The sequence below is a fragment of the Hippoglossus hippoglossus genome, chromosome 20, assembly GCF_009819705.1.
Source record: "Hippoglossus hippoglossus isolate fHipHip1 chromosome 20, fHipHip1.pri, whole genome shotgun sequence".
In the NCBI taxonomy this organism is placed as follows: domain Eukaryota; kingdom Metazoa; phylum Chordata; class Actinopteri; order Pleuronectiformes; family Pleuronectidae; genus Hippoglossus; species Hippoglossus hippoglossus.
The window spans coordinates 11,615,501-11,641,396 of record NC_047170.1 but is presented as its reverse complement, the minus strand read 5'-3'; the positions used below and the strand labels follow the sequence as shown (position 1 = coordinate 11,641,396).

The following is a 25,896-nucleotide window of genomic DNA, read 5'->3' as shown; positions in this document are numbered from 1 at the left end:
ACCCAAGAATGGTGGCAAGGAAATGATGAAACATATCTTAAAAATAGCTTCAGAAACAGTGAGAGTTGCAATTGGTCAAAAGCCTTGTGGATGATGAGAGGGCCTGATGAAAAAAAGAGGCAGGATGAGGGAGATGGGGAGGGTCCTGCTCTTTTACCTATTCTCATACAAATAATCGCTTCTGTTGTGTGCGTCATAAGTGTCCTAGTGCTTTTACAATTGTGTAGTATTGAGCTGTTCATGTTACTGATTTTCTCCCAGCGAGAGGAAGTCCAGGACACAGATTAAAAGGCCTCCCTTCCCACCCGCGTGCGAATCACAAATCACACAGAGCCACAGTGCCTTCCTTTGCCTTGGAACCCAACAAACACCCTGTTAAAAAGCCACAACCACATCCCCGTCTTTTCATCTGACTGGTCACAGAAAATAGTAGTAGTCGTAGTTACCATGGTAGCCTACTGTTTGCATTTGAAAAGAATAGCTTTTGTAATTTATTAACTCGTATTTGTCAAGTCCTGAAATATAAGACAACTTAAATTTCAAACATACATATCTGTAAAAATAAAAAAACTTATTAGGCTCAATACGTTATTCTTTCTCTCCAGAGTGACGGAGAGCGCTCAGTATTTTGTTCTTGTTCATTTGGTTAAGGCACTGTTCAAAAAGTCTTCCTAAGTCTAATAATGGTGGGAAAACCATTTCTGACTTAGTTTGGTGCTGGCCATTTAGAGCAGCACTGACCATTAAGCCACTATATGTCAACATGCTCTGTTTGCTGTACCCTGATCTCCCTTGTACATTCTGCTGACAAATTAAAATGCTGTCCTTATCATGGCTTGGGGCAAGTTAAGGCCTCCTTGGGGATAATTGAATGGCCTATCTGCCCTACGCAAATCCTAATTCTCCCTCTCAACAGGTCGCTGCCGACATGCTTTATGGGATTATTTCCAACCAGGCATTTTGAACGTTGTAGCATGCATAGGCCCTCCTTCCCACATCCCCCCCCCACCCTTCTCCTTGTTCCTGCCTTTCACCTTCTCGCCTGAGAGGATTAGCAACTCAGGCTTCCGGAAACGGAGCACCACTTGGTGAGGATGTGACTTCCAAAAGCTCCTCAGTGACAGGAAGGAGCTGGACACTGGCTTTACAACAATTACTGCATTCTCTCAATGTCTTTTCAGGGTCAACGTTTTTAGAAGTTAACAAAGAGTTGGCCGGATTTTCTGAGAAAATATCTGTAAACAAACACTTTTAGTGGAGATTTTTTTTTCTGCTGCCTAGGAGACTGAGTGGAGTCTGTGGAGTCAGAGGGTATGAAAGGAAATGATTATTTGTTGAATGCATTATTGTTTGGTGGTGTGGAGACTTTTGGCTGCAGGGAAACTCAACTCGAGGGGTCAATGATATGCTTTACCACTGCCTTTTTTCCTTTATCTGTAATAAATGTTTTTGGAAGCGAAAGCACATTCTTTGTAGGAACAAAAATATATCCACGGCTTTTTGAAAGTTCAACAACAGGGTTCATATTCAGGTGGGGCTCAGTCATATTTGATACTGAACAAGACTCACTCATAAACAAAGTTAATGTACAAAATCACAGCCCTTCTCAGCGTTTCTTCTACAGCTCTGAAAGTGTGAATAAGTAATCTGACAACAGATTCATGCTGTACCTACAGATGGGTGACAAATTAGAGGAAAAATAGGGAAAGAATGTGGAGAGACAGGATGACAATGCCCCCATTCATTGAGCATGAGAAGTCGCTAATCAGTTTGAGGATGCAAATTATGCTAAACATATGCTATGACATTTGCAATCAAAGGATATCAACCCATCTGAACACCTATGGGAGATTTGGGTTCGGCAACACTTTATTTGCCTAACAAATAAAGTACTACTCACAGGAGAGGCACAAATTGATTTTATAACCAGATTATTTCAACCATTCTTTCTTATCTTTCTAACACCCTTTTTAATGTTTCTCTCATTTGTACTGCTCTTGTGTGATAAGACAACACAACATGTTTTGTAAATTCAAACCAAAAAACTACAAGTGGAATCCAGTTGTATTGCAGTTGTAAAGGTCCCTGGGGCTTTGCCTGTGGAACCTGGCCGCTACACCACTACCATTGTCTTGGCCGTCAGAATGTCTTTCATCTTCTACTTGGACCCAGGGAAAGCGATCAGTATCTCCACGCTCTATCTATCTCATATCTTCATGGCTTACAGCACTAGTTCCCAGCCATTTACCCGTTTACTGAACCTCAGGGCTTTCCCAAATCATTTCCGTCATCCTGTGATTCAACAGATCAGTGGAATGATAGGATTGGTTTCTCTCTCACTATCTGTTCCCAAGACGTTCTTGGAAGGTCTTAATCCTGCTTTAAGATTGCTCCCTGGGTGGTCTATCAGATTTCTACAGGATTTATTCTGTTAACTGTCATTGATTTGGACATAAAAAATATTTGAAGTTTGGAAAAGCAAATTAATAAAAAAGTCTTATCATTCTATTCAAGGCAGTTTAAATAATTTAAAGTTGGATTTTGAGATCCATGGCTTCAAAACGTATGGGGCCCCCATTTGCCACACGATGTGTAAAGGCCTGATCAGTGAGGGTGCCTGTGTATTTGTTAGCGTGTCTGGCAGCTAGTCGGAGCCAAGGAATCATAGTCTGTGCTGACACTTGTTATTTGGAAATCTGGATGCACTTACCTTTATTCATGCCAAGAATTATCCAACGAAGGCTACATTCCTTCTGAACTACATACATGTATGTGGAAGCGGTACAACCTGTCTTTTGATATTTTGCTTGGAAATCAGACTTACAATTTACGTCAGATCAAAAATGATCAGCAGAAGGATCAAGTCAACTGTAGTTTGGGGAAACTGGTATTAGAAAATGTGTGATTCTGACATAAAAGCATTGTGGCTTATGGAAACTATTGTTTTCAATGAAGGACAGTCACTACTGCTTTTAGTTATGAGGAAATAATAAATGTGTTAACTGCTGAACATATGACATTTTGTTGGTCAAAGGCACCGGGATTAGATTAAGTTATTTAAACACAATAATATCTTCAACTTCTCTCAACTTTGGCTTTCACATTCTTTACTCCGATGGTTGGTGGCCACAGTTCACCGTCACTGTAAATATCTGCCATAGAGGTCAAACTGCATCTGGCATCTGACTGAAGTCTGTTCGCTGATGTCATTATGAACAGGCCTCTAAATCCTATTATCATTACCTAACATTTGATCTCGGGTTACTCTTAATGACTTCATTATGTGTTAGTGTACCTCCTTTGTCTGCAGCACTGCTTGATAGTGGGTTTTCAAGAATAGGTGTCAGTCTTGATGTTTATTGTAGCAATGACTGGCTACCTTTTAGGTTAAAAAAACCGTAGTGGTCTACTGTGTTTTTCAAATGTGTGGTTTATAACCTGTAAATTGAATACTCCAAATGTACAAACCACGTTTACATCCTCATAAATTACTCTCATTGTGACTACCAAGATAAGGTTAATAGCTCAGTTGAGCTGTTAACAAACTAGTTACTTCCACAGTAGCTGCAATTGCTATGTTTCTGCCATACTTTCTCGAGGTCATCAAGTTGCTCTCTCGTAACTGATTTATGCTTAATCCAAGTACATAGCATAGCACTTTAATGCCTACTCACGAAAACGTGACATTTCTTTAAAACTGGCTAAAATAAAAAAATTATTTTGTTTGATTCTGTTGGGATTTGACAGTTGGCTCTATTCAGGATATTGTCACAGATGCTGTCATGCATGTCGGCACGCATGTGTGGTTTTCATGCGTGTCAAGTCACTTGAAACAAGGGCACATGCATGTCACAGCAGGAGGGTGGCGTGAGCTCCCTTCACATGCATGTTCAGCTGTCACTGAACTACAAAGGCCTGTCTTCCTCTCTTCCTCACTTTTTTTTGCTTGTATTTTTTCCTTTTCCATTGCCACCCCTCTGTCGCTACTGTACTTATGTCTCCACTCTGTCCTCCCTCCTCCTGCCTTGCGTTTCTCCTCCAGGACCTGTACATTCATGACCAATTGCGCAAGTGTTTCGCTTTTCTGTGGTATCCTATAGTTATCAGCTGTGCCTTTCTGGCATGAACTTTAGATGACACTGATTCAACTCACTGAAGTATATAGGAACCTGGGAAGCAGCAGGACCTAAGCAAATGTAGTTTGGTCCTGCAAAGTAAAGGAAGTACTTGCTTTGGTCTTATAAATGTATATCTAGAACCAGAGTTGGCCTGGTAGTATGCATGGTTTTAAAATGGTGTTTAGCAAAAGACAATGCCCTTTACCCCCCCAGGTTGCCTTCCTCCACATCATCGAGATATCCCCCAGCTTCAGCTCTAGCGCTCTATACTAGCACAGAGGCAGGATCACAGCTATGACACCCCTGTGTATCTCATTCAGCTATAGAGAATGGGGCTAGTGAACCGAGTAGCCCCCCAACATTGGCCTCTGCTTGCACCTGCAGGCCCAGCTGATGGCCGGAGAGCTGGAAGGAAGAGGGGGGAAGTTAATGTGAGAGATAGGCTTGGATTCGGTTTAAGAATATAACTTGGATAAGAGACAAGAGTTTGAAATAATGCGCCCAGTGAGAGAGCTCGAAAACAAGAGACGATTGGCCATCTTTAAGCAAATGTTTGCGTTAAATATCCACCCAGATAAGCTTAGTGAAAACTTTGTGCAATGAGGATCGGGAGAAGGAGGGCCATTGGGAGTTAGCAGAGAACCACTGCCCCCCCGCAGGTCATTCAGTCATTCATAAGATGAGGCCATTTTATAGACCTCCCTCTACCCTTGCTTTTGTTGCTGTTGTGTTCGTCAGCGGAAGTGAAAATGGAGATTAAGGGTGGTCATGGAAAATCAGTCTGTTCTATGTGGGTCCTACTAGCTGTTTTCCACACAGAAACTCAGACTGATAACCTTTGCCGCCTGCACGGATTTATGATGTTTACAGATGTGCTCATCTCTTGAAAAAAAACAGCCCCTCTGCTCCAGTGGGGCAGCCATCTTTAATCCAGTAAAGAGCACAGGGATTTGGTCGCCCCTGGCCTGCCTGAAGGTCCTTTGGAAACCTCTCGGCCGTGAGAATGGGGACTGGGTTTGGAGGTGTGGGTTGGGGTTTGTGTAGCCATGCAGGAGGGGCTGGGGACAGTCTTTGTGAATTTAGTTAATCTAATTTGAGCTCTTTCCCCCAAAGGCCCTTTCTTTCCCTCACCACTGCCCCTGTTTCAAACATCAGTCCAAGCAGGGGAAAGTTTCACGTGTCTGTGGTGAAAATAGGCTTTGTTTAGTTTAATCCAATATCCTGATATCTAAACCTGAGGGGAATGTAACTGGGAGCATCCACTGAAAACAGTCACAGTGTCTCTCGGCTAAAATGGAAGGCTGATAGACATGGACTTTATTACATCATAACATGTATTTATGACTTTATTCTCAGGTCATGCTAATTTGAGGATACAGCAAATTGTCTTAATGATGGCGTGATTTAAAAAGTTCGCAAGAGAACATAAATAAGTTTGTATGGACGAAAAGAACTCTTGATTAAGGGTCAAGTCATCAATATTAACTGTCTTGTTTGAACGTAATGGATTTCATCAAAGAACAACTTAAACAGAGGCCAGGGTGTTGATGCTGCTTATAGAATGTAAATGTCCCACTTAGAAGTCTTTCTTTGCTTTTTCACACCTCTGATTAAATCACTGTGATGCTGTCGGCTATCAAACGGGTATTAACTCATTAGGTTTTCCTTTTGAAGTTGCTTCTGAATATCATCAGGTTCTCGTAATCCTTTTTTAATGGATCAGCGAGTCAGAGAGTGCTTCAACAAAATGATTAATGTGACAGCCTTTCTCACCTAATGTCCCTTGTGTTTTGCATGAATGGGCAAAGAATTGGTTGATTCTTTTAGGAAATGCGGCAGTAACGATGTTATTGTTCAGACGCTGATAGTAACCAGTAGATGTTTGCTTTATCAATCTGCTGCCATCTAGCCGTAAACCCATAACCCCTCTTATCTTTACTTCTTTTTCCTTACTCCCAATAGCGCGCTCTTTCCTTAGCTTTGTAATTTTAGTGTGTTCCCCTCTGCCCTCTCTTTTAACTTAAGGCAATAGGTGGTGAAGGGCAGGAATGCAGCCGTGGGACTGTAAGGATTTATCACACTAAGGTGTGAGGGCTGCTGCCTGTGCTTCTGTGCCTGCAGATGTAACAGTTTAGTGCCAACAGCATTCCCACCATGGAGCCAATACAGAATTTTATTGCTTTTTAAGTTTTATTCTTTCGACCACATACTCTGTGGCCATAGGGAGAGGAATGGGAGGGAGAGGGGTCAGGGACGGGGGGGATAAAGAAGATTGTGCGTGCATGTTTTTTTTTTTTTGTGAGACTTGTCCAGTAACATTACCAGAAAAGTAACATTAAGAAAAGAAAAGTTCATCTCCATCTTTTTTCTTTTCTGTCTCAGTGTTTCCCACTTATTCAACAAGCGCTCTCTCTCCGTCTCTCTCCGCTCCTGCTCTCTCTCCCTGTCTCCCCTCCCATTCCTCTTCTTTCCACTCCTCTCTCTCTCCCTGTCCCTTCCTCCTCCTTTGCCTCTCAGGTTACGATGACTGGGGGTTTTCTTGCTTCCATCTCGTAGAGTGTGTGTGTGTGTGTGTGTGTGTGTGACTGTGTGTGTGTCTCCCTCTGCGCTGAGCTGTGTCCTTGTCCCTGCCTCCTGGCAGCGAGGAGCCACCCAGCAGCCGGTCTCTGATTGGGCAGGGGAGTGGGGTTCTTGACACAGCGCGGTGCTGACTGCTCTGGGACGTGTTTCAACAGATGGTCGAGGTTAGAGAGTGTCATCACATTGGAGAGAGGATTAGAAGAGAGAGGTTGTCTTCCAGGAGCTGTGTGGTCCCCCCTACTCTTCAACCCCAAAGATCCCAGCACGAAGACACAAACCCCTCTATGAGCAGAGGGAGACCCGGTGAAGAACCGCGAGGAGAAAACTCAGAGAGGAATCCTCGCCTTGCCTCTCACTCAGACAGCACACTGCTCTGCTGCCACTCAGGTACTTCACAACTTTATCTATGTTTTTCTTTTTGTCTGTTTTCTGCTTTTGCACTGTCAGTCTATTCAGTTAGCAATACATTTCTAATGCAGCTTACAGTCAGGAGTTTGGAGTCTCTAAGAAGGGATTTGTAGAGGTGCTGTTTTTGCAGTGAAACTGTTTTGCCTGTACAGCAGCTCTGTGTGTGTGCAGGACTTCATAGTTTTCCCCCTGAATGACAGGAATTCCCTCCGTCGCAAATTCTTCCGTGTCAGGGGATTAGAAGGCAGCACATTCCATTAATGTCATTTTTCCCCCAATCCATAAGCACCCATCTGTTAATTCATTGTTCAATTCAAAGTCAGAGGTACCTCCTGGTGGTTTGAAAAAGCCTGCTGTCACTAAGAAATGTATGCTGTATTAATAACTCTGTCAGTGGGGGAAACTTTTATTTATATGCAAGTTTTTCAGGTGTATCCTGAATGCATCACTTATTTGATCTAAAAACTTTGCTGAAAATAAACTGCTTTCTTTCCACCTCTGTCAGTTCTCACAATGGGACATTAAATTGCATTTTCCCCCAAAACTCAGTATGACATTTAACATTCCCCTCACTTCAGCCCAGATAAGTTTTTTCATAAATCTTATTCAGAGTGCACTCCTGGCAGAACGTGTCAGTCTACACTAAATGGATGAGCTGCTGAAGAGCGCTTTCCGGACAAACTGTCAGAGCGAACCAGAGACACAGAGACTCAGGGAATGTACACCTCACTTCAGCTATTCAACTCAAGTCAAGTGAGAAGGAAACTTGCCGGTGGAGTGGGAATATGATGTATAGTATTTATACCTAGCTCCAGGCACTGTGTGTGTGTAATTGTGTGTGTGTGTGTGTGTGTGTGTGAGGTGTTTGCAAATGGAGATTGTGCAGCTGTGGAAGGCTTGCGTGGACAGCAGCCGGGCTGAGAGGAGAGGAGGTTGTATGGGTGAAAGCTGCTGTTGTGTGACTTGGTGTTTACCTTGGTAAACCAGTCGTAGCTACACTTCCTGCTTGTTACTTGAAGCATTTAACACAGCCACCAATTGGTTGTGGTGACTTCTGCTTCAATGCTGGTGGAAGTTGTACAAGCAGATCGATCAAGGTAACAGTTGGCTTTGTATTTCTTTTTAAGGGACATTCTGCCAAAGTTTCAACCTTTGTGAAAATTATTGAGTGAAGTTCAGATTTATTAGGAATTTCTTTTTCTTGGTTCGAAATCTAAATTCTCTAAAAAGTCTAAATGCTGTAGCTGACTATGTTTTTTTACTTACCGTTGATAGTTAAAATTTTCTGCCAGTAGGCTTGAATTTAGCAGTCTGATTATATTTCTAAATAAATCCCTATTCTTAGTTTCAAGTAAGTGAGTTCTCCCTGTTCTTCTGTCTAGATTTATTTATCCTTCTGCCTCAGTTTATCTAAATGACCAAATTATACTGTGGTCTGTTCAAAGTTGATCACTTTTACCAGGCAAAGTTATTGTAAAAAAATGACGGACTTCCCATATCAATACTGACAGTGTCAATTTGTGTTTCTGACTAAGGAGGCTGGAGAAAGATAAATGACCCTTATTTCAAACTTTCCACATTGACGAGCCTGCTCCATAAATCATCCCTCACTTGAGTTTCACCCAGCAGCGTTTAGATTGACTTTCTGATTACCCTACCCAGAGCGCAGCGAAGCAGCTTTGGGGCATTTTAAAAAACGCAGCGCTGACTGCCAGTTCAGAGAAAAGAGAAGAGGGATCCTTTAAACAGTTTAGCTTCACTGTGCTACAAACAAGAGCATGAGCAGCTGCTGCAAATAATTAGGTTCTAGGGGGGTAGACGCTTGCCAAGACAAACGTTGTTCCAGTAGCGGCGCTGCCATCGTTCACATCTACTTTGTGTGTCGGTGTGGGTGAGAGAGAGAGAGAGAGAGAGAGAGCGTGGAAGCAATAAGTGAAGTAATTTGTTCCTCTGATAAGTATGGTAAGTGGTAAAGTGTAAGGGGATAGAGCAGGTATTACCTATGGTTTTTTCATTTGTGCAAATGAGAGAAAAAGTGTGTGTGTGTGTGTGTGTGTGTGTGTGTGTGTGTGTGTGTGTGTGTGTGTGTGTGTGTGTTTCAAGTCAGCTTTTTCAGTCTTTCTTTCTCATTAACTCCAAATATAAAAACCCACCAGATGAGTTTTGACAAGACTCTGCCGTCTCCTCCCCCAATCAGCACCACAACTTCATACCAGAGGAGTCAGACTGTTATCATGCTCTGTTTTACCTTCTCACGTTGACCCTGCAGTGTCAAAAGTAACATCTATCATTATCTTGAAAGCCCTGCAGTTGACTTTCCATTCTTCTGTAACAATAGGAAGATACTCATGGCCAATAAAAAAGGAGTTAAGGTTGAGTTGAAATGGAGAAAAACTAGATCTAGGTATCATACATTGTCCAAACTGAACATTTGATCAAATAGCACATAATCTGTTAAACTGGTTGATTATTTCATAAATACGCTTACTGAATCCAAACATCTGTTCTATGAAAGACTGCATTTTTTTTTTTATCTTTCTGGAAAATACAGAAACCAATGCTCTATAACTATAGTTTGTGTGTGTTCTCTTGTGTGCAAGCATGTAAAGAAAAGGTTTCCTAAACCATCCTCTCCTCTGGCACTTGTTTATCTCTTCAGCTTAATGATAGTGTTCCTCATACAAGCCTGATTGCACAGTAGCGCTGGAGTAGATTGCACAGTCCTATCACTGCAAATGGCCAGTATTTGAACAGTGAGCATTTGGCATGCTTTTATTTATGTGGAAGCGACAAAGGCTATCTTTAGATGAGTCAGCCACTTTCTCGGTTCCTTTGTTCTCCACACTGATCAAACATTTCTTTTGAGTTTCTATGCACGCATACATGCAGGCCTTGTAGTACCCTTGACTTTTTAGAACATATCTCCTGGGAAATACCACATGCACATCTGGATGAGCACAGGCGCACACATCGTAGCTCTATTTTGGGGTATTTGGGAGCTCACAATAGCACCCCCAAGTGTTTGTTCAGCCTCTCATTTGAGCAGTAAAGGTCAGGTCATGCAAACATCTCATTCAGCTCATCATTGGTCGGAATGCCTGATGCTTTACGTTTTTGCATCTGCCATTCTTTAATTTTGTCTTGAGTTTTTGCCTTGATGGCTAGTTTGAAAAAAAATTACATTTTGTGAAGAACACTGCTCTCAGTAAATGATTCACAGAGCTTACAGCTAGGACTGACCCCTGACCAGGTCCCTTGTAATTGTGGACATTCGAATGAATGGAATGAGAGATGGGAGATGCTGTCAGTGGCTAGAACCGCACATAAATGAAAGATAAAAAGAAAGGAAGAAAGAAAGAGAGGATTTTTAATGCTTCTTTGTGATGTCCGGAGCTGCTTTTGTTCAGATGTCACTGCACATAGATGCAGCATGGACTTAAGAGGGAGAAAGTGAAAGCTGGGTCAAGAGAGACACAAGAGAGGGGGAAGTGGAAGAGGGATGAAGCAGGAGAGGCCAAGATAAGAGAAAGGGAGGTGTGAACATGTGATAAAGAGGGGAGGAAAGTAGGAGTTTGAAGTGGAAGGAAAAGATCCAGAGATCTCTTCACGACCACAGGCTAGATCTTGTGCATGTGTTCTCGGTTGTCACCCACACGTGTGCACATTTGCAACACATGGACACAAACATAATCTTCTTGCGGTGCAGGCATGTACAAAAGAGAAACACCGAAAAAACGTGTACATACACACACATTATCCACAAGCTTAACCCCTCCATCGTCCACCCCCCAGAGAGCTGCACTGTCCCTGCTTTGTCATCTCTCTTGTCCAATAATCCCTTCCCCAGGGAGAAGCAATCTGTTTTAGATTTGAAAGAGAAAGGGCCCTGCCGGTATCACGTACAATTAAGCAGCCGTCAGAATGCGTCGGCGTAAGTTTGGAGGGAGAAGTGCTGCCACTGGGGGGTTGTCCCTTTCATCCGCCGCCTTTCCAGAATGGAGATAATGGGGTAGGAGGGTTGGAGGGATGGGAATGGATGTGGAGGGAGGGGGGCACAGAAGGAATGAATACTTTTCCTCACCCCTCCATCCCGCTCCACAGCTCTACTAATAGAAGCCAGCATGCATTTGTTTCAGCTCTTCTGCTCCCTTTCTTTCGCTCTCCCCTGGAGCGGGCAAACACATTCAGCCTCTGCCAGCGCTCCCCTCCTCTGCCCGTGTGTGCATGCACAAGCGCTTAAATGTGTGGACTTGGCCATGTGCTACTGGTAGCCTCTGGTCCTGTTTGCCCTTACTCGAACAGCTTGACTTTGCCATGTGGAGACTGGAACTTTGGGCAGTTGTAGTATTAAGGGTTGAATAACTTTGTTTACACTGACGAGGTCCAGAATTGCACGACGTGCATTATCTCTGCTTTGCTCTCCTTGAATTGCCTGTGGCAAGTTCGGCTGATTTGGGCTGGTGAACATGTTGGGATGATGTATTGACTGCATTCCTTCAACTTTGGCTTGCATGTAAAGGAATGGAAGCACTTAGAAGGGTAAGCTTCCCGTTTTATGCTTTGTAAGCTAATTAGTCTTTCAGCAGATATCATTTTTAGGTATTTTACAATGCACTAAGATGTGGAATTTATACCAGGCAGGATGAAGTTAATTCAATTACAAATGACGTTACTGCATGCTTTGGAAAGCCACACACTGAGCCAGAGGCAACAGAACGGAGAGCTCCCTTGTGTACAAATTACAGGTTACGTGTCTGTCTGTGTTCAAGTCTGACTGATTCTTACTGTGACTGTTTGAGTCCATGACTCATGCACACGCACAGAGCATCTGATATCCAAATACACACGCATATGTGCCCACAGGCATTGACGGAGGGGAGTGCTGAACAGGCACAGGTGCAATCGGGACGAATGAGTTTTTATGAGTGGTATCATGTTGGTGTGTCACAGCCACGGAGAAGTTTGTTTATGGCGTCCAGGGTCACGCAGGCTGGTTCTCATGGTCTATGTTTGTCTACGGTTCCCAGAGAATATGCCTACACATGCTCCACATTTTAGGGGTGTTTGGTTTCATGCGCCAGCAGCAGCTCTACACTTAACTAGGTTTTGCTGACTGAGCTGCTACCATCTCACCCTAAGGAATCTACTTTTTTTTTTATCATTTTAATGATTGCCACTTGGAAGGGAGTTTGTTTATACTCACTTAAAGGAGAGGAGCTTCTAAATGTTTAGTGCTCATTGACTTTCCATTCGCTTTTATCAACATTTGATGCCTTTATGGATCAATAGACAGCACTGTTTCCATAGGATGAAGCATGTTCCAGGCAAGTGATTAGTGGCTAAAAGGAAAAAAGTAATCAGTCAGTCTGGCCTTTGCAGCAACTTTGGACCGGAACTCTAAATCAGCCATTTACTCAGCTTATCAGCTCAGCCTAAACATTTACTGGCAACAGTAAATTTGTATATGTTCACTCTAAAATTGAGTGTAGTGCACAGAGAAGCCCATTTCTTTCTAAAAACGTGTTCCTACACAAAAATATCCCTCTTTTTCCTTTACGTCATTCTCCACGTTAAACAAGAAGCAGAATTCAAGTCACACTTCTCAAGTCAGTAGGCAGTGAACATTACAGGGCTTTTGAACTGCCGAACTTTAACAGAAAATAAATCCTTCAGACTCTCTCTCTCTTTCTTCCCTTCTTTCCCTCCCTCCCTAACTCTTTCTCTGTGCCACCATACTGCTGATTTCATGGAAAAGAGGTCAATCTCTTTATTCTTGACAATTACCTCAGTGGAAACCCATTGAAGCAATTTGCCATAGCTCTCTTTTGTGGTAAAAGGAATAATTTATCTGGGGTATATTTGACGCGTCAATGAGACAAGAAAGCCACCCGTGAGTGAGCAATACGTTCTGCTCCCTCTCGCTCCGACAGTCTCTGGACTTTCTCTCGCCGCCTGATTGAGTGTTTCTGATGGGAGTGTGGGTTTTGACAAGGAGGCGGCTGGAGGAATATAAATGTGCTGTATTTTATTAATCTAAGACCATCTATCGCTAATGGTTTCCATTCATGGCTTGGAATAGATTTAACAAGAAAGCTCTTGCCTCACACTCATGCGATATAACTTTGGCTGCCGATCTTCGGATTGTGATGTTTTCATATCACACTATAAATCAGAGGATTGATTTTCCTTTCGTCAAACACCCCATCTCACCCCCCCCCCCTCCCCCTTTTCCTCACCCTCTTGAATGGTAAATCTGCTTTTCCTCTTGTAGAGATATATTTTACTTGAAAAGCAAGCCTCTTGTAAAAGCAGTACACATCTTAAGAAATGGCTCATGTATTTTAATGTGCATTAAATTTCCACCAGAGCACTGACCATTATGATATTGAGTGCACGTGAGTGATGCCGCTGACACTGAGCCTCATTTGTCAAGCTAGCAGCATGAGGCTTTTGCTCAGATATACGGAGCTCAACAAAGGGTGCCCATTGCTCAGGATATGAACATTTAAATACAGACCACCTTCAGGGCCGCACCACACATGAACACCCCCATATACAAATAAATACAGGCAGCTTTCCCCATTCCTGAAATGACCTTATTTGTTTTTTAATCATTTCCCTCTCGGTGTGGACAAAGCCCCCTCAAGCTTTCCAACAGGCCACCTGATGGCCCGCAAGCCATTCCCACTTTGAAGTCTGTTGGACCAGGATTCATTTAATTATATATTAAGATGCATCCATAATATTGATGGGGTGGCCTGGCAGCCTTGGCACTACAAAGGGTCTCTTACCAGGTCCGAGAGAAACACAAGGGGTTTGACTAATAGCCGTGAATGCACCCGCTCCAGGTTCGCATTTCAGTGAATTGAGGCCATTCTTCCTCATTAAAGTGGCCCGCGTTGTTCCCCAAACACACTGCATACCAATGGATGGGAATCATTTCTAGTTATAACATCTCAAGGTTTGTAGCTGTAACATGGACAAAACAAAGATTCTGAATCCAGGTAGAATGATGTGTAGCCATAAACATGTTGGAACAAAGAGTCAGTGATCTCTTCGCACGGCCTTGCACTTGGTTCTCTCGCTGGAATTTAGTCATAGAACTTGGGCATTTTTGGTCAAACAAATCAGTGGCGTTAAGAGTCTGAAAACACCAAGGTTTGAGCCCATTCCCAGTGCGCACCCGAAGCCAAGTGAGTGCACTGGGACAGAGCTCTCCTTCAGTGAGCCCAGTGTGGTCGACGGGTGGGTCTTGGTGGGCACAATGTGCTGCCCTTGGCCTGCTGGGGACAGCGGCGCTGACACAGGCCCTCCTCAGTGTGAAAGGCCCTCATCAGTCTTCATGGCCGCAGACTAACCGAATTCCCCTGGATTACAGAAATATTTGGACAAACCTCAGTATTAATCTAAAACGCCATAATAATTTTCCCCCTCTGAATTGGAGTGTAGTCCAACTGAAATAAAAAATGTCACTCTTCTCCACCTTTATCTCCTCTGCATTTTTTCTCAGATCAGTTTGCAACTTAACTTTTACAATATCTCTACTCTGTCATTTTTATTCTCTACTTGTCATATCTCATGAGTGGAGTTATGACTGTACATTGAAAGGCTTTTACCGTTATTGCTATCCATGCCGGCTATGGTCAGAGAACAGCCGACAGAACTAAAACTATGCCCTCAGACTTTAATTCCCCACTCGACCATTATTCCTCTGTGACTTGGCCACTGCATAGATGGGCCGAGGAAATAGAGAGGGAACGAGGGAGAAAATGTACAGAAATAAGTGGGGATTTAAGGTGCTTTGAAATGGCCATTGTCGTTAATAGCAAGGTCCTTTATGAATGGGTGATTTACTTTAGTGGGACATGGCATCTGGTTTGTGTTTGACTTGCATCTTGTTTTGGGAAAGTGAACCCCCTCACCTCTGGACGCTCCATGTTAACTTGAACGACATCCAAAGTCCGTGGTTTGATTCCCGTTAGTGGACAAATAAGACGCTTTAAGGGATTAATGGATTCATGAGAGCGAAACAGTGTAGAATTCACTAACGTCTCTGCTCTGTATCTACAGTTACAGCTACTGCTGACTGTGAAGAAACTAGGAAAGATGCAGCTGTAGTTTTTGTTAAAAAGGATTTGAATACGCAAGGAGATCGCAACCAGGTTTTTACAAGATTTTTATTACTGTTATACCTCTGCATTGAACCCCCTCCACTCGTTTTTTTTTCTTGCCTCAGAGTTTCCCCTCTTAACCCCTGTGTGTGGGTAGCCTCAGGTTGCTGAGGTTAGGTTAAACAAGCCACCATCAAAGCCATATTACCACTCGGGTCAGAGGAGGGTCAGGGTGCAGCAGGGTGTGTGGTTTGAGGCCCTAACAGGAGGGCACAACTGCCAGCCAGCCAAATAGTACTGCCCTGGATGGTTACACAAGCAGCAAATCTATTATGTTCAGCTTTACTCAGTGCACAAAGCACAGCTGTCTGTGCAGCCATACCCCATCACTGAGCAATGCTGCTTGCACCAAAGGAGAGTAAGTGAAAGAGCTGTTTTCTGCAAGTAAAAAGCCATGAAATCATGAAAGTAAAGATTAGTGGGGGTGTTGAGGTGTGACCCGAGTGTTGATGTCCATTAATCTGAAAATTGCACATCTTGTATGTATCAGGCAGCTGTGTGACTGAAAGCTCCATAGTAGCCTTATTGTTCTGGTTCTTTGAACCCCGAGGCATTTTACGTTCCTCCGATCCATCCTCAATATTCCTCCCCGGCTTAATCACGACGAGTACAGTAAAGGCTCATTTAAAGGGTCATTAGTGCTAATCCCCTAAAACAATTAGGAAGGAGAAACAATGCTCTCTCTGGTCCTTTGACTCTGTCTTGGGAATAAAGATCCCTTGTCAGTCCCACAGATGAAACATGCATTACTCACATCACGCTAAATGACAAAGATTAAGTGTTTATGAAAACGACATGAAACATTATTCTCACAGAGGGCTCTCAAGGGGTTCATGAAATTCAGAACATGCATTTAAACTCAGTTGTTGGAGGCAAGTAAAAGGCAGTGGCAATAACAGAAAGATTTAGAGGCCAAGTATATAATAACTTACAGACTTACACAGTTTTGTGTATTTACAATCTATGAAAACAAATCCAAATGTTTAGGGCTGCTTGTTCTGGAGAACCTTCCCTGCTGCCTCTCATCCTTAAGTGTGCCTGAAGGCAAAAACTCCGGATGACACTTTGTTGAATGTGTGTACAAAACAAAACACTAAGAAGGGATCCGTGTGTTGAAACACACGGATCCCTTCTTAGTGTTTTGATCCTGATAACTAGCAATGATTAGAGCGGCATAAGCACTTTCCAACTTTCCAATCTGGACCAAATACAGTGTTAAATATTCATATTAAGTCAGTATTAACTATTGATAATTCCCCACAGGAGGTTTTAGCACAGATTAGGGAGATGATGGGAATGCAAGCATACAGCTACATCGACACCGGTGTTGGCCCTAATTGCTAAAAGCTCTCGGATCTCGACTTTCCAAGTTGACATCTTCAGCTGCGTCTTTTACTTGTATGGCACATCTTTCATCTTTAGAGATTTGTGTTTTATATTTGCGTGTTTGAAACGTCATTAATGTGGTGAATTTCTGGGAAATTTCCCCATGGGCTAACTTGTTCTCTTATTCTCTGCCTCACTGACTCAGACATACAGCCCCTCTGGATAGTTCCAAGAGAATATCCGGAGTTCAGTGCATGTCTGAAAGCAGGTTTTGTCCACTATGTGATAGAAGTGTATGCTAAATGTTCTGAAATATAATATGACTTATAAATAAATAGGAAACATGCTACACATGCCATAGGTCTTATTGCAACCCGCCCACTGCGGTGAGTTAATCTCTGCTCTACAAACAGTAGCTGCTAATCTCTACACCCTGGTCTCGTCACTTAGCTTGCCTTTTCCAGCAGCTTCATGTCCCTTATGTCGTAGGAACATGGGAAAGTCGGGTATTATAGATGCTATAAAAATAAAGATAATTGTGCCGTTTACTTTGATGAGGGGTTGCTTTGAGATAGGCAGCTGTCAAACGATCCAGGGTCAAACTCGGAGCTCCTAGAAATCCTTTTGCTCATAACTGAACTTCAGATGACCTAGTGAGGAAAGTGGATCAGGTGAAATTAAGTTTGGATGAGAGGTAGCCCAAAGGACAAAGGGAGGTCTCACTCTTAATCATGGCAGCAGCTGTGTCGTTTTGCCTGCGTAACTTCGGCCGGCGTCTTATTGGTCGTTATGTGTGGCACTTTATTAGCCACTGCCCTCTCTGTCATTTCAGACAGTGTCGCTATTGATGCCCCTGTGGCTAACCACATCAGCACCACAAGGTTTATATCAGATTCCACAATGAACCTTCTTGTCTATTTTCTCACTTCTCTAAATCGCGTGAAGAGGCTATTGCTGGGAACCATTGGCATGTAAAATTGAATCTGTGCTGGGTGCTAACGTTACACTGGCTCGCTGAATGGCTTACAGTTGATTTCAGGTCCTCCACAGCTTGACAGAAATAGAGTTTTTTCTCTCCTACATTTGGGTTGTGTCTATTGTTTCTGGGATAAGTTCCCATTCATGTAGGAGGATTTGGACCCTCACAGCTGGAGAATGTGTATTTGTGGGAGAAAGACTCATGTATGAGTGTCTTATGACTTTTTTGCGTGTCACCATATGTTTGTACAGTAGTTTGTGTTGTGTGTGTAATTCAATGTGAGGTTCTGTGCACTCTACCACCCTGCGCTGGAGGGGTGTTTGTCCAAACGGCGCCAATGTTTGCACAGGGCTGTCATGATGACTGGCCTGGCTGGGCCAGACGCTGAGCGTCTGAATCGCAGGACAGACCAAAGTGCTCTTGAAGCTCCGTCTGACGCTCTGCTTATCACAGGCAACTTCTTACCAGAGGAAGAGCAAATGAGCAAAGCAGAGCCAGGCCAAGAACACGTCTTTTCTCACCTATTCATTAAGATGTGTCGCTGGGGGGTTTGAAAAAATTAAGATGGTGTTCCATCAGTAAAAGGTGGTAGTTTGCTTGATTCAGGATATCTTTTGTGTGTGCATGCATGTTTTTTTTGGAGAAAACATGAAATAGTATACTAGGTATGATCTGTGGAAATGATCTTGCTTGATAGAATGTCATGTTTCTTTATCTACTATCACTCTGCTGTCTACATACTCTAAAAAAACTCAGGTTAGTTAATATTCATGAAGTTTCAATTCACCCCTTAAAATTATTTACATACTCATCCATAGTGTCTTCCGTTATGTGTCAGACTTCCTAAATGATCAATTATTTGTTTATAGTTTGAAGTCTGTGTCTTGGACTGGCCCTTAGTGTAAATGAGAGAATAAGAGGAGGGAGCCAATCAGTGAGGTTTGACCAGGCTCAGCTGTCATAGACCTGCCATTTGTTTTCAGGCCATTACCTCAGAATAAGGAGCAGTATGGTGCCGCTCAGTGGGATTGTTGCCCATAAGGCACCTTTTCACAGGCAATGATGGATTACTCATTATTACAACTCCATGGTTCACTCTCATAGCCACAAGCCATTTTTTCACATTCATTCTTATAACAGAAACGTATCTACCAATTTAAAATCATCTTTGCATTTTTTTCTGTTACCTGTGCACTCAATCTTGTAATGTGGATTTATGGATTCGTATTTAAAATTTGTGATCTATTAGTGATAGAATGATGATCAAAGTCTTTTTTTCTAAAGTTGGAAGGAACTCAGGGTTAAGTTTATTATCAATCTTATACTGGGCACTGACGTTTAGGCAGAGACTCTGCAGACCTTTTATGGACAACCATGACATTGTAAGTGAGCAAGAGGCTCCGAAGTGTTGTGATGATTCAGTGGTAATCTGTGATTGGCGACAGTGGCACTGGGGTTAATGTAGCGGAACCCTCTCTCCGCCTCCCGTGCCCCCTAACCCCCCTTACCCCCTCCCCCCTAGTGTGGTCCCATCCTCCCGACCGACCCTCTGTCACGCTTGACTCCCCGGGGGGTGACTTTTGAGTGACAGGTGGAAGGCGGAAGGTGATTGGCTCATGCAGGAGAGTGGCTCAGGGTGTTTGAGAGCCGACAGCCAATGGCGCGGTCTCGGCACACTTAGCCCAACAACAACTCTCCTGCAGAGATGGAGAGTTTCCTGTGTGTGAGTGTGTGTGTTGTGTGACACAGGAGAGAGTGGAAGACACAAGAAAAAAGTGCAAGGATACTTTACAAAAAAGACATGCAATTATATGAGGTGAGATTTATGTTTCTAGATCTGCACTGCTCTATTTTTAGAAATGTTTTCGTGGGTTGCTGTGATCAAGTTGTTTTTTTATTTCAGTTCAGGTCAGGAGAGTTGATTTGGGGGGGGATTTTGTTTTTAGGAGAAAGTACTGATGGGTTTTCAGTCAGCACGCAACATGTGTTTGAACTGTTGGGTAAGTTTTCTTTGTCGTACTTGAGGGCTTAGGCATGGAATCTTTTTTTGGCTTCTCTGTTTATGGATAAACTGTTGTGTTTGAGTGTGATTTGTGACCAGATGAACACAATTAATGTGAAGTAAATATGCTGAAATGTTCCTAGAAGGAATCGAGGCCTTTCGCTCTCATAGTATAATGCAATTCTCTGTTCTACATCTTTCAATCTGCCTTTTTATTTTTCTCAATGTTCCTTTTTGTGATGTCTCCATGTGTTTTCTCCTTCTGTCTCCTTACAGTCAACCACGGCTGTGAGAGCTGCCCGGGTGTGAGTGAGTGGCCTGGCTGGACCTCTTCTCCATTAATCCTTCCATCTACCCATCCCATCTCCTGTCATCTCAGGAACCATGCTGAGTCAGTGGCTTGTCTGCTTGGCCCTTCTGTCCCTGGACTGGGCTCCAGGCAGCTGGGCCTTCACCACCACCAGGGCTCAGAGCCTGAGGGGTCGCATCCAGAGAGACCGCAGAAACATCCGGCCCAACATCATCCTCATTATGACTGACGACCAGGATGTTGAGTTGGGTAAGGCTGGTGCACTTCCTTCCAGGAAATATATGGGCCGTATTTACTTTTTTATTTGGCTCTTATTTTTTCTTACTTAAAATAACCTTTGTTTACTGTTTCTTCAAAGATGTGAGTGAGTTTTCCTATTTTTCGCTTCACACTGCCTTAATCACAGTCTTTGTCTTTATGGGTATTTGCATTAGGATTATGTGGTCTTCCTCCACACATGAAATATTAAATAGAGGCCATAAGCCTGAGCTGAATGGCCATCTGCTGAATTCTAATTATTTTTCCACTTAGGGAATTCAGTATGAAAAGGTCAAATAATCTAAATAAACTGAAATGTTTAATCAGATAAATGCTTTTTTTCTCTATTGAAAAAAATTGTCACCATTCAGTGTGATTTCAGTGTGTCTTCATTACTCAGCAGTGATCTTCATCCCTCACCCTGCAGGTTCTCTACAGGTGATGAATAAAACCCGTAAACTCATGGAAGATGGGGGCACTAGTTTTACCAATGCCTTTGTTTCCACACCCATGTGCTGCCCGTCACGATCCTCCATGTTGACGGGCAAGTACGTCCACAACCACAACACCTACACCAACAATGAGAACTGCTCGTCGCCTTCCTGGCAAGCTCAGCACGAGCCACGCTCATTCGCCGTCTACCTCAACAACACCGGCTACAGGACAGGTTGGTGAACTTGAAGACGTGCACACACATTGGCATTTCTGTATTAGTTAACATTTCACTCATGCTCAAGACACTGTCAGTCACCCCCCCGGTCATTCTATATTCACATTAGTAAGCTAGACTCCACCGCCGTGCCTGCCTGTCTGTCTGCTGTGCAATACAAACATGACCTGGTGCCAGGTCGTTGTACTGTCTTATCAGACGGTTTCTTTTTGAGTGATGGGCAGGCGTTGGACTGGGCAGCTCAGTGGGGTCCTATGGGCTACAGCGTGGCCTGCGGTTTTCGAGCTGATGTGTTAGTCTGCAATTAGCCCTCTCTGGGACAGGCTGGCTTCCTGCCCAGCCTATCCGAGAATTCTGTAGAGTTGAGCCAGGGAAAAATAGACGTGCAAAAAAAAAAAAAATGTTGTGCGTCATATACTCACACACAGATAAATTCATACAGACATAGAAAATTAAGGTTTTTACAGGAATAAGAAAACAAAGACATGCACTGGTGCCCCCAGACTACATATTTAAAGAAAACCCTTCTTTCTCTCTCCTTCTCTTCTGCAGGCTTCTTCGGGAAGTACCTCAATGAGTACAACGGTAGCTACATCCCACCTGGGTGGCGCGAATGGGTTGGATTGATCAAAAATTCCCGCTTCTATAATTACACCGTCTGTCGAAATGGTTACAAGGAGAAACATGGTGCTGAGTATGCCAAGGTATGTGCTACAATAATTTCTAAAAAGGAACTATTAACTCAATGACTCATTTGTTTCCCTTTATGACTCAATATGAAGGGTTCGCCTGACAAATTGCAGGTTCCACTCCCTTATAAATACAGACAGTGAAACACTTCACTTATCACATTGGTGTGATCCAGGTCGGTAGGAATTCTCATTCCAGAATTAAAGGGAATGAGCCGACATGAGGTGGCGTCTCCTCTTTCTGTGGCATCCCTTTATTATGACACGCTTTACCTCTACATTTAGATCCTGTAAAATTAAAGAATCTTTATGAGAAGCCAATGTTGCATGTGATAAATACCACCTTGCACTTGTTTATGTCTCTCCCTGTCTGTCTGCCACTTTGTTCTTCTTCATTTTGACTGCGAAGTTAGTGAATGTGTTTGTGCTATACAATAAAAAAAATGGAGGGGGAATTTCACTCTGTCACTGTCAGACTCTGAAAATGAACACTGTGGTCTTTTCGTGGCGCTGGTTGGCATCAGTAATCAATCTTCCCCAAATGTTTTTATATGAGCTGTCAGTTTGTTTTTGCGGATCCGTGCCAGTATCTTCCCCAGGTAGCGTAGTGCAGGGGACATGAGGAATCCGGGAGGTGGGTTTATAGTTTGGATACATGTCAAGTTTCAAGATGGCCTGCCTGAAAGATGGACAAACAAATGTTTGAACTGCTACTCCTCTGCCAACTTGGACTGAGGTGTAAAGTTACCCACAAGATGAGGCCGAGGTGTTTACATGACATGGTTTGGTCAGCAGATGGTGGTTTAACACCAAATGGATACATTATTCGCTATTTATTGCCAAAACCGGTCGACCTGCCACCACGAGGTCAACCACAGCTCCTCTCTTTGCATCCACACAGGGTGAGAAGATCCTAATATTCCAGAGAGACGGCAGCTGGCACGCAAACTCATTTTTATTAGATGAGGCACCTACCCAGTGATTTCATCCAATTAGATTCCATCTGATTTTCCATCCGCAGGGGATGAGTTCATCGAGGTTAAAGCCTTTGTCAAAGACCTTTTGTGTGCGATTTTAGTTTGAGAATAAGATCCCTACACTTTTGATTTCTTTAGATTCCATGACAGAAGACAACTGTCATACAGACAGAAAGCAGCCTGCGTTGGAAGCCAGATTCAATGTTTCTATTGATCAGGGATCAAGCACCTTGAAATTAATCTCTTAAATTTGAAGCCACAGCTTCCTGCTGCAAGGACAGTCAAACCATATAGGTTTAACATTTCAGAATCACAATTTAAATGGAAGTATGTCATTAGGAAATTGAGCCACGTGTGAATGTGTTTGTATAATGTGACTGCCACTTAGTAATAATCATCTCCAAATGGTTCTGGGAAAAGTGATACTCTTCACCCCCCTGACCATTTTATAACTGTTGCCCAGGCATTCCCCTTGACACTGTCACTTCCTTCTGACCTGCCAGAGGCCTGAGCAGCAGTGGCTCAGATTTTGGAGGGCACATGGCAACGCTTTTCCATGTGCACGCAATCACCAGCCTCCATGGGCATGTACAGCTGCCAGGCCATTAAAGCTGGCCCTGGCTATAAAGCCTATTAATAGAGACAGGATGAATCAGCCAAACCCACATCTGACACTTCAGGGAAATCACCCTTTACCCTTTCATTCTCAGCCTGGCACACCCATCCCTATGTTGTATGCCAGGCAGCACCAGCATTATGCCAAAGCTGCAGGTAGAATGGTTAATCTTCTGTTGGAAACTTGGCAAAAGCAGTTATGAGTTTAGTTTAGGGTGTGATCTACTGTTCATAAAACAAAAAAACACCCCATCACGCCTCAAATAAAAGTTTTGTTTAAATATCTGCAGACTGTTTGTTGTGACAGTTTCACATCTCCTGAGTCTATGATCTTAACAATTGGTTGCACTTTGATTCATTCCGTTGTCCTCTCCTTGCTCGTGCATCTGAAATGTGAAAACGGCGCACTCCTGGTCAGGACCCTGTGTACTCTATCTCCAGAACACAAATTTCTGATTTTAGTTTTCTGATTTGAGGTTTTTGTTTCTGATTTGTGTCTCCAAGAGTGAATCAGTGAGAGGGAAAGAAAAGAAGACTTGTTAAGAGAAAGTGAAATAAAATCAAATGAAGCTAAATAGGAGAAGGGGAACGGATAGTCCAGAGAGGAGTAGAGGGGGGTGGGAGCTGTCATAACAACATACCATTCGAGAGCGCCAGGCTCCTCTCACCATCAAGCGGTGTCACATTCAATAGTGCAGAGATTCATTGATGAGGCAACAGCCCATGTACTGTATACACATACACACAGACTCAGGCACGCACACGCTCGCACTTACACACACACCGGCAGGCTGCCAGCTGTTGACTCGACAGATTGGTACTGTAGTGTACTCAATGGCCCCAGTTCATATCCCCACTGGCCCCTCTCCATTTATTTGAAAATGACTGGACGGGGGGAAAGCAACATGTCATGGTGAATGGACTGCGAATGAGTTTTTATCAAAGCTCGTGTTGTTTTGCATTTTTCCCTCAACACCACCTTCACTCTTACCCTTCTCTAGACGTGAGTTTACCTCAGGAGCGCTTATTAACTCTAATGGTTTTTCTCTTCTCTCCAGGACTATTTCACAGATCTGATCACCAACGACAGCACCAACTTTTTCCGCATCTCCAAGAAGATGTATCCTCACCGTCCTGTCATGATGGTCATCAGTCACGCTGCCCCTCACGGCCCAGAAGACTCCGCGCCTCAGTACTCGGAGTTCTTCCCGAATGCTTCTCAACACATGTAAGTCACACTCGCATGATTGCACCCATTCAAACACACACCTAACTATGTAGTGCTTTAAACCTTGCATTTATTATTGACATTCTTGTAGCTTTCATCTTCTGCCATATGAATTTTTTCTCTTCAACATCCAATTTGTGTTTTTATGATTTGGCGTACCTAACATTATTACAGTGCGCACACCCCTCAATCCCCAGTGATGACAGGTTGCTGAGAAGCTGCTGGTGCTGACGTCTCAGCAAGCATGAAATCAAAATGATTTATCATCCAAGAATAGCTGGGGCACATAGCATGAAGAAGATTGGGGGTGGCTTTTTTCACGCAGCGCTCCGCTCATGCCAAGCTTGCACTGGCCTCCCACCGCACTCATCGCCAAGTTGTGGCAGCGCTGCAATAGTCTGGGTCACTCCATGGCAACGCGCCCTGCCATCTCTTGGTTGACCCTCCAACTGGCTCCCAGGGTGCACCACTCCACTGGGTTGGGGGTGGGTGTTGTCAACAGGAAACGGGGGGGGTTCAAGGCTGCAAGGCTGGTGTTCCTGCTCAGAATTCCTTGTGCTTTCGTTTCCTCACTTTTCATCCCACTTAACATTCCCCTCTGTCTGTTTGCTTTATGTCTATCACTCTATCTCTACATCTCTGTTTCTGTCCGTCTCTTTATCTCTTCCTCCATGTCTCCCAGCGCCTCATTTCGTTTTTCTCATCCCTGCTTGCCGTGTCCACCCTCCCCTCACGTGTAGCTCGCAAAGGACTTCCTGACCCTGTCCATATCAATCAGTCCCTTTTCCCTGCGGCTCCTGGGATGAGAAGAATGCATTGTGTGCTTTGGAACACCCTTTGTGGCATTATTAATCTATTTTTACTCCGAGCCTCCGGGTGCTTGGGGTGGAGCTGGGGCCTGAGGGTGACAAAAGGGGTTGCCCCAGTGATTTTGTGTAGGTGCAGTGTGTGTGGAATATGCGGTGGGGTTACTGCAGTAGCACAGGTGGTTAGCACGTTTGTTTTGTTGGTTGTTGACAACACGCATCCATAACAGATATGGGGAGGAAAATTCCCACAGGAAAATTTTGTGAAGACAAGTTCTACTTTATAAATGATTATGTTTTTGACATTCCATTTGAGATGGAGTTGCTGCAGCTTTATTTGGACAGACACTTCTTTATCTTTGCAGCAGATGCCATATACAGCTAATGTGCAATGCACAGAGTAGGGAAGAGACTGCGTGGCAGTGAAGGAGGAGCTGCCTCATAAATCAACTGAGCGTCTGTACTCCTGACAGCAACAATAGCAGGGGAGGGTTTGATGTTAATGTCATTAACATTCCTTACTGTAGGTGTTTTCACCCTGTCTCTTAGATGTATACCACCTCCTCGCTTATTTTAAACACTATAGAGGTGTTGCGGTTCCTCAAGGTCTCTATAGCAGGGAGGGAATGGAATCAATCTGGTTATAGCTCAACAAGTTGCTTCAGGGATCGTCACTAACCCTCATGCGGGATGTGTCTGTGTTAAGTTTTGAAAGGTCGGGAGGTATTTTGGGGTGAAGAATGGGCCCTGGGCGTCTGT

The 25,896-nt window shown here is 43.6% G+C and overlaps 1 protein-coding gene across 5 annotated transcripts in view; it reads left to right on the top strand.

The window, feature by feature from the left end:
- sulf1 (sulfatase 1) overlaps positions 1-25,896 on the top strand; it is a 75,021-nt gene that overhangs the window by 33,348 nt on the left and 15,777 nt on the right. For 4 of the 5 annotated variants that reach the window (XM_034572243.1, XM_034572246.1, XM_034572248.1 and 1 more), the window contains exons 3-7: positions 6,854-7,085; positions 19,861-20,143; positions 20,580-20,819; positions 21,375-21,526; positions 24,162-24,331. In XM_034572243.1, coding sequence (XP_034428134.1) covers positions 19,969-20,143; positions 20,580-20,819; positions 21,375-21,526; positions 24,162-24,331 — 737 coding nt within the window. In that variant the 5' untranslated portion in view covers positions 6,854-7,085; positions 19,861-19,968. Of the gene's footprint in view, positions 1-6,682; positions 7,086-19,860; positions 20,144-20,579; positions 20,820-21,374; positions 21,527-24,161; positions 24,332-25,896 lie in introns of those variants that run through there. The other variant, XM_034572244.1, reaches the window with a different exon arrangement.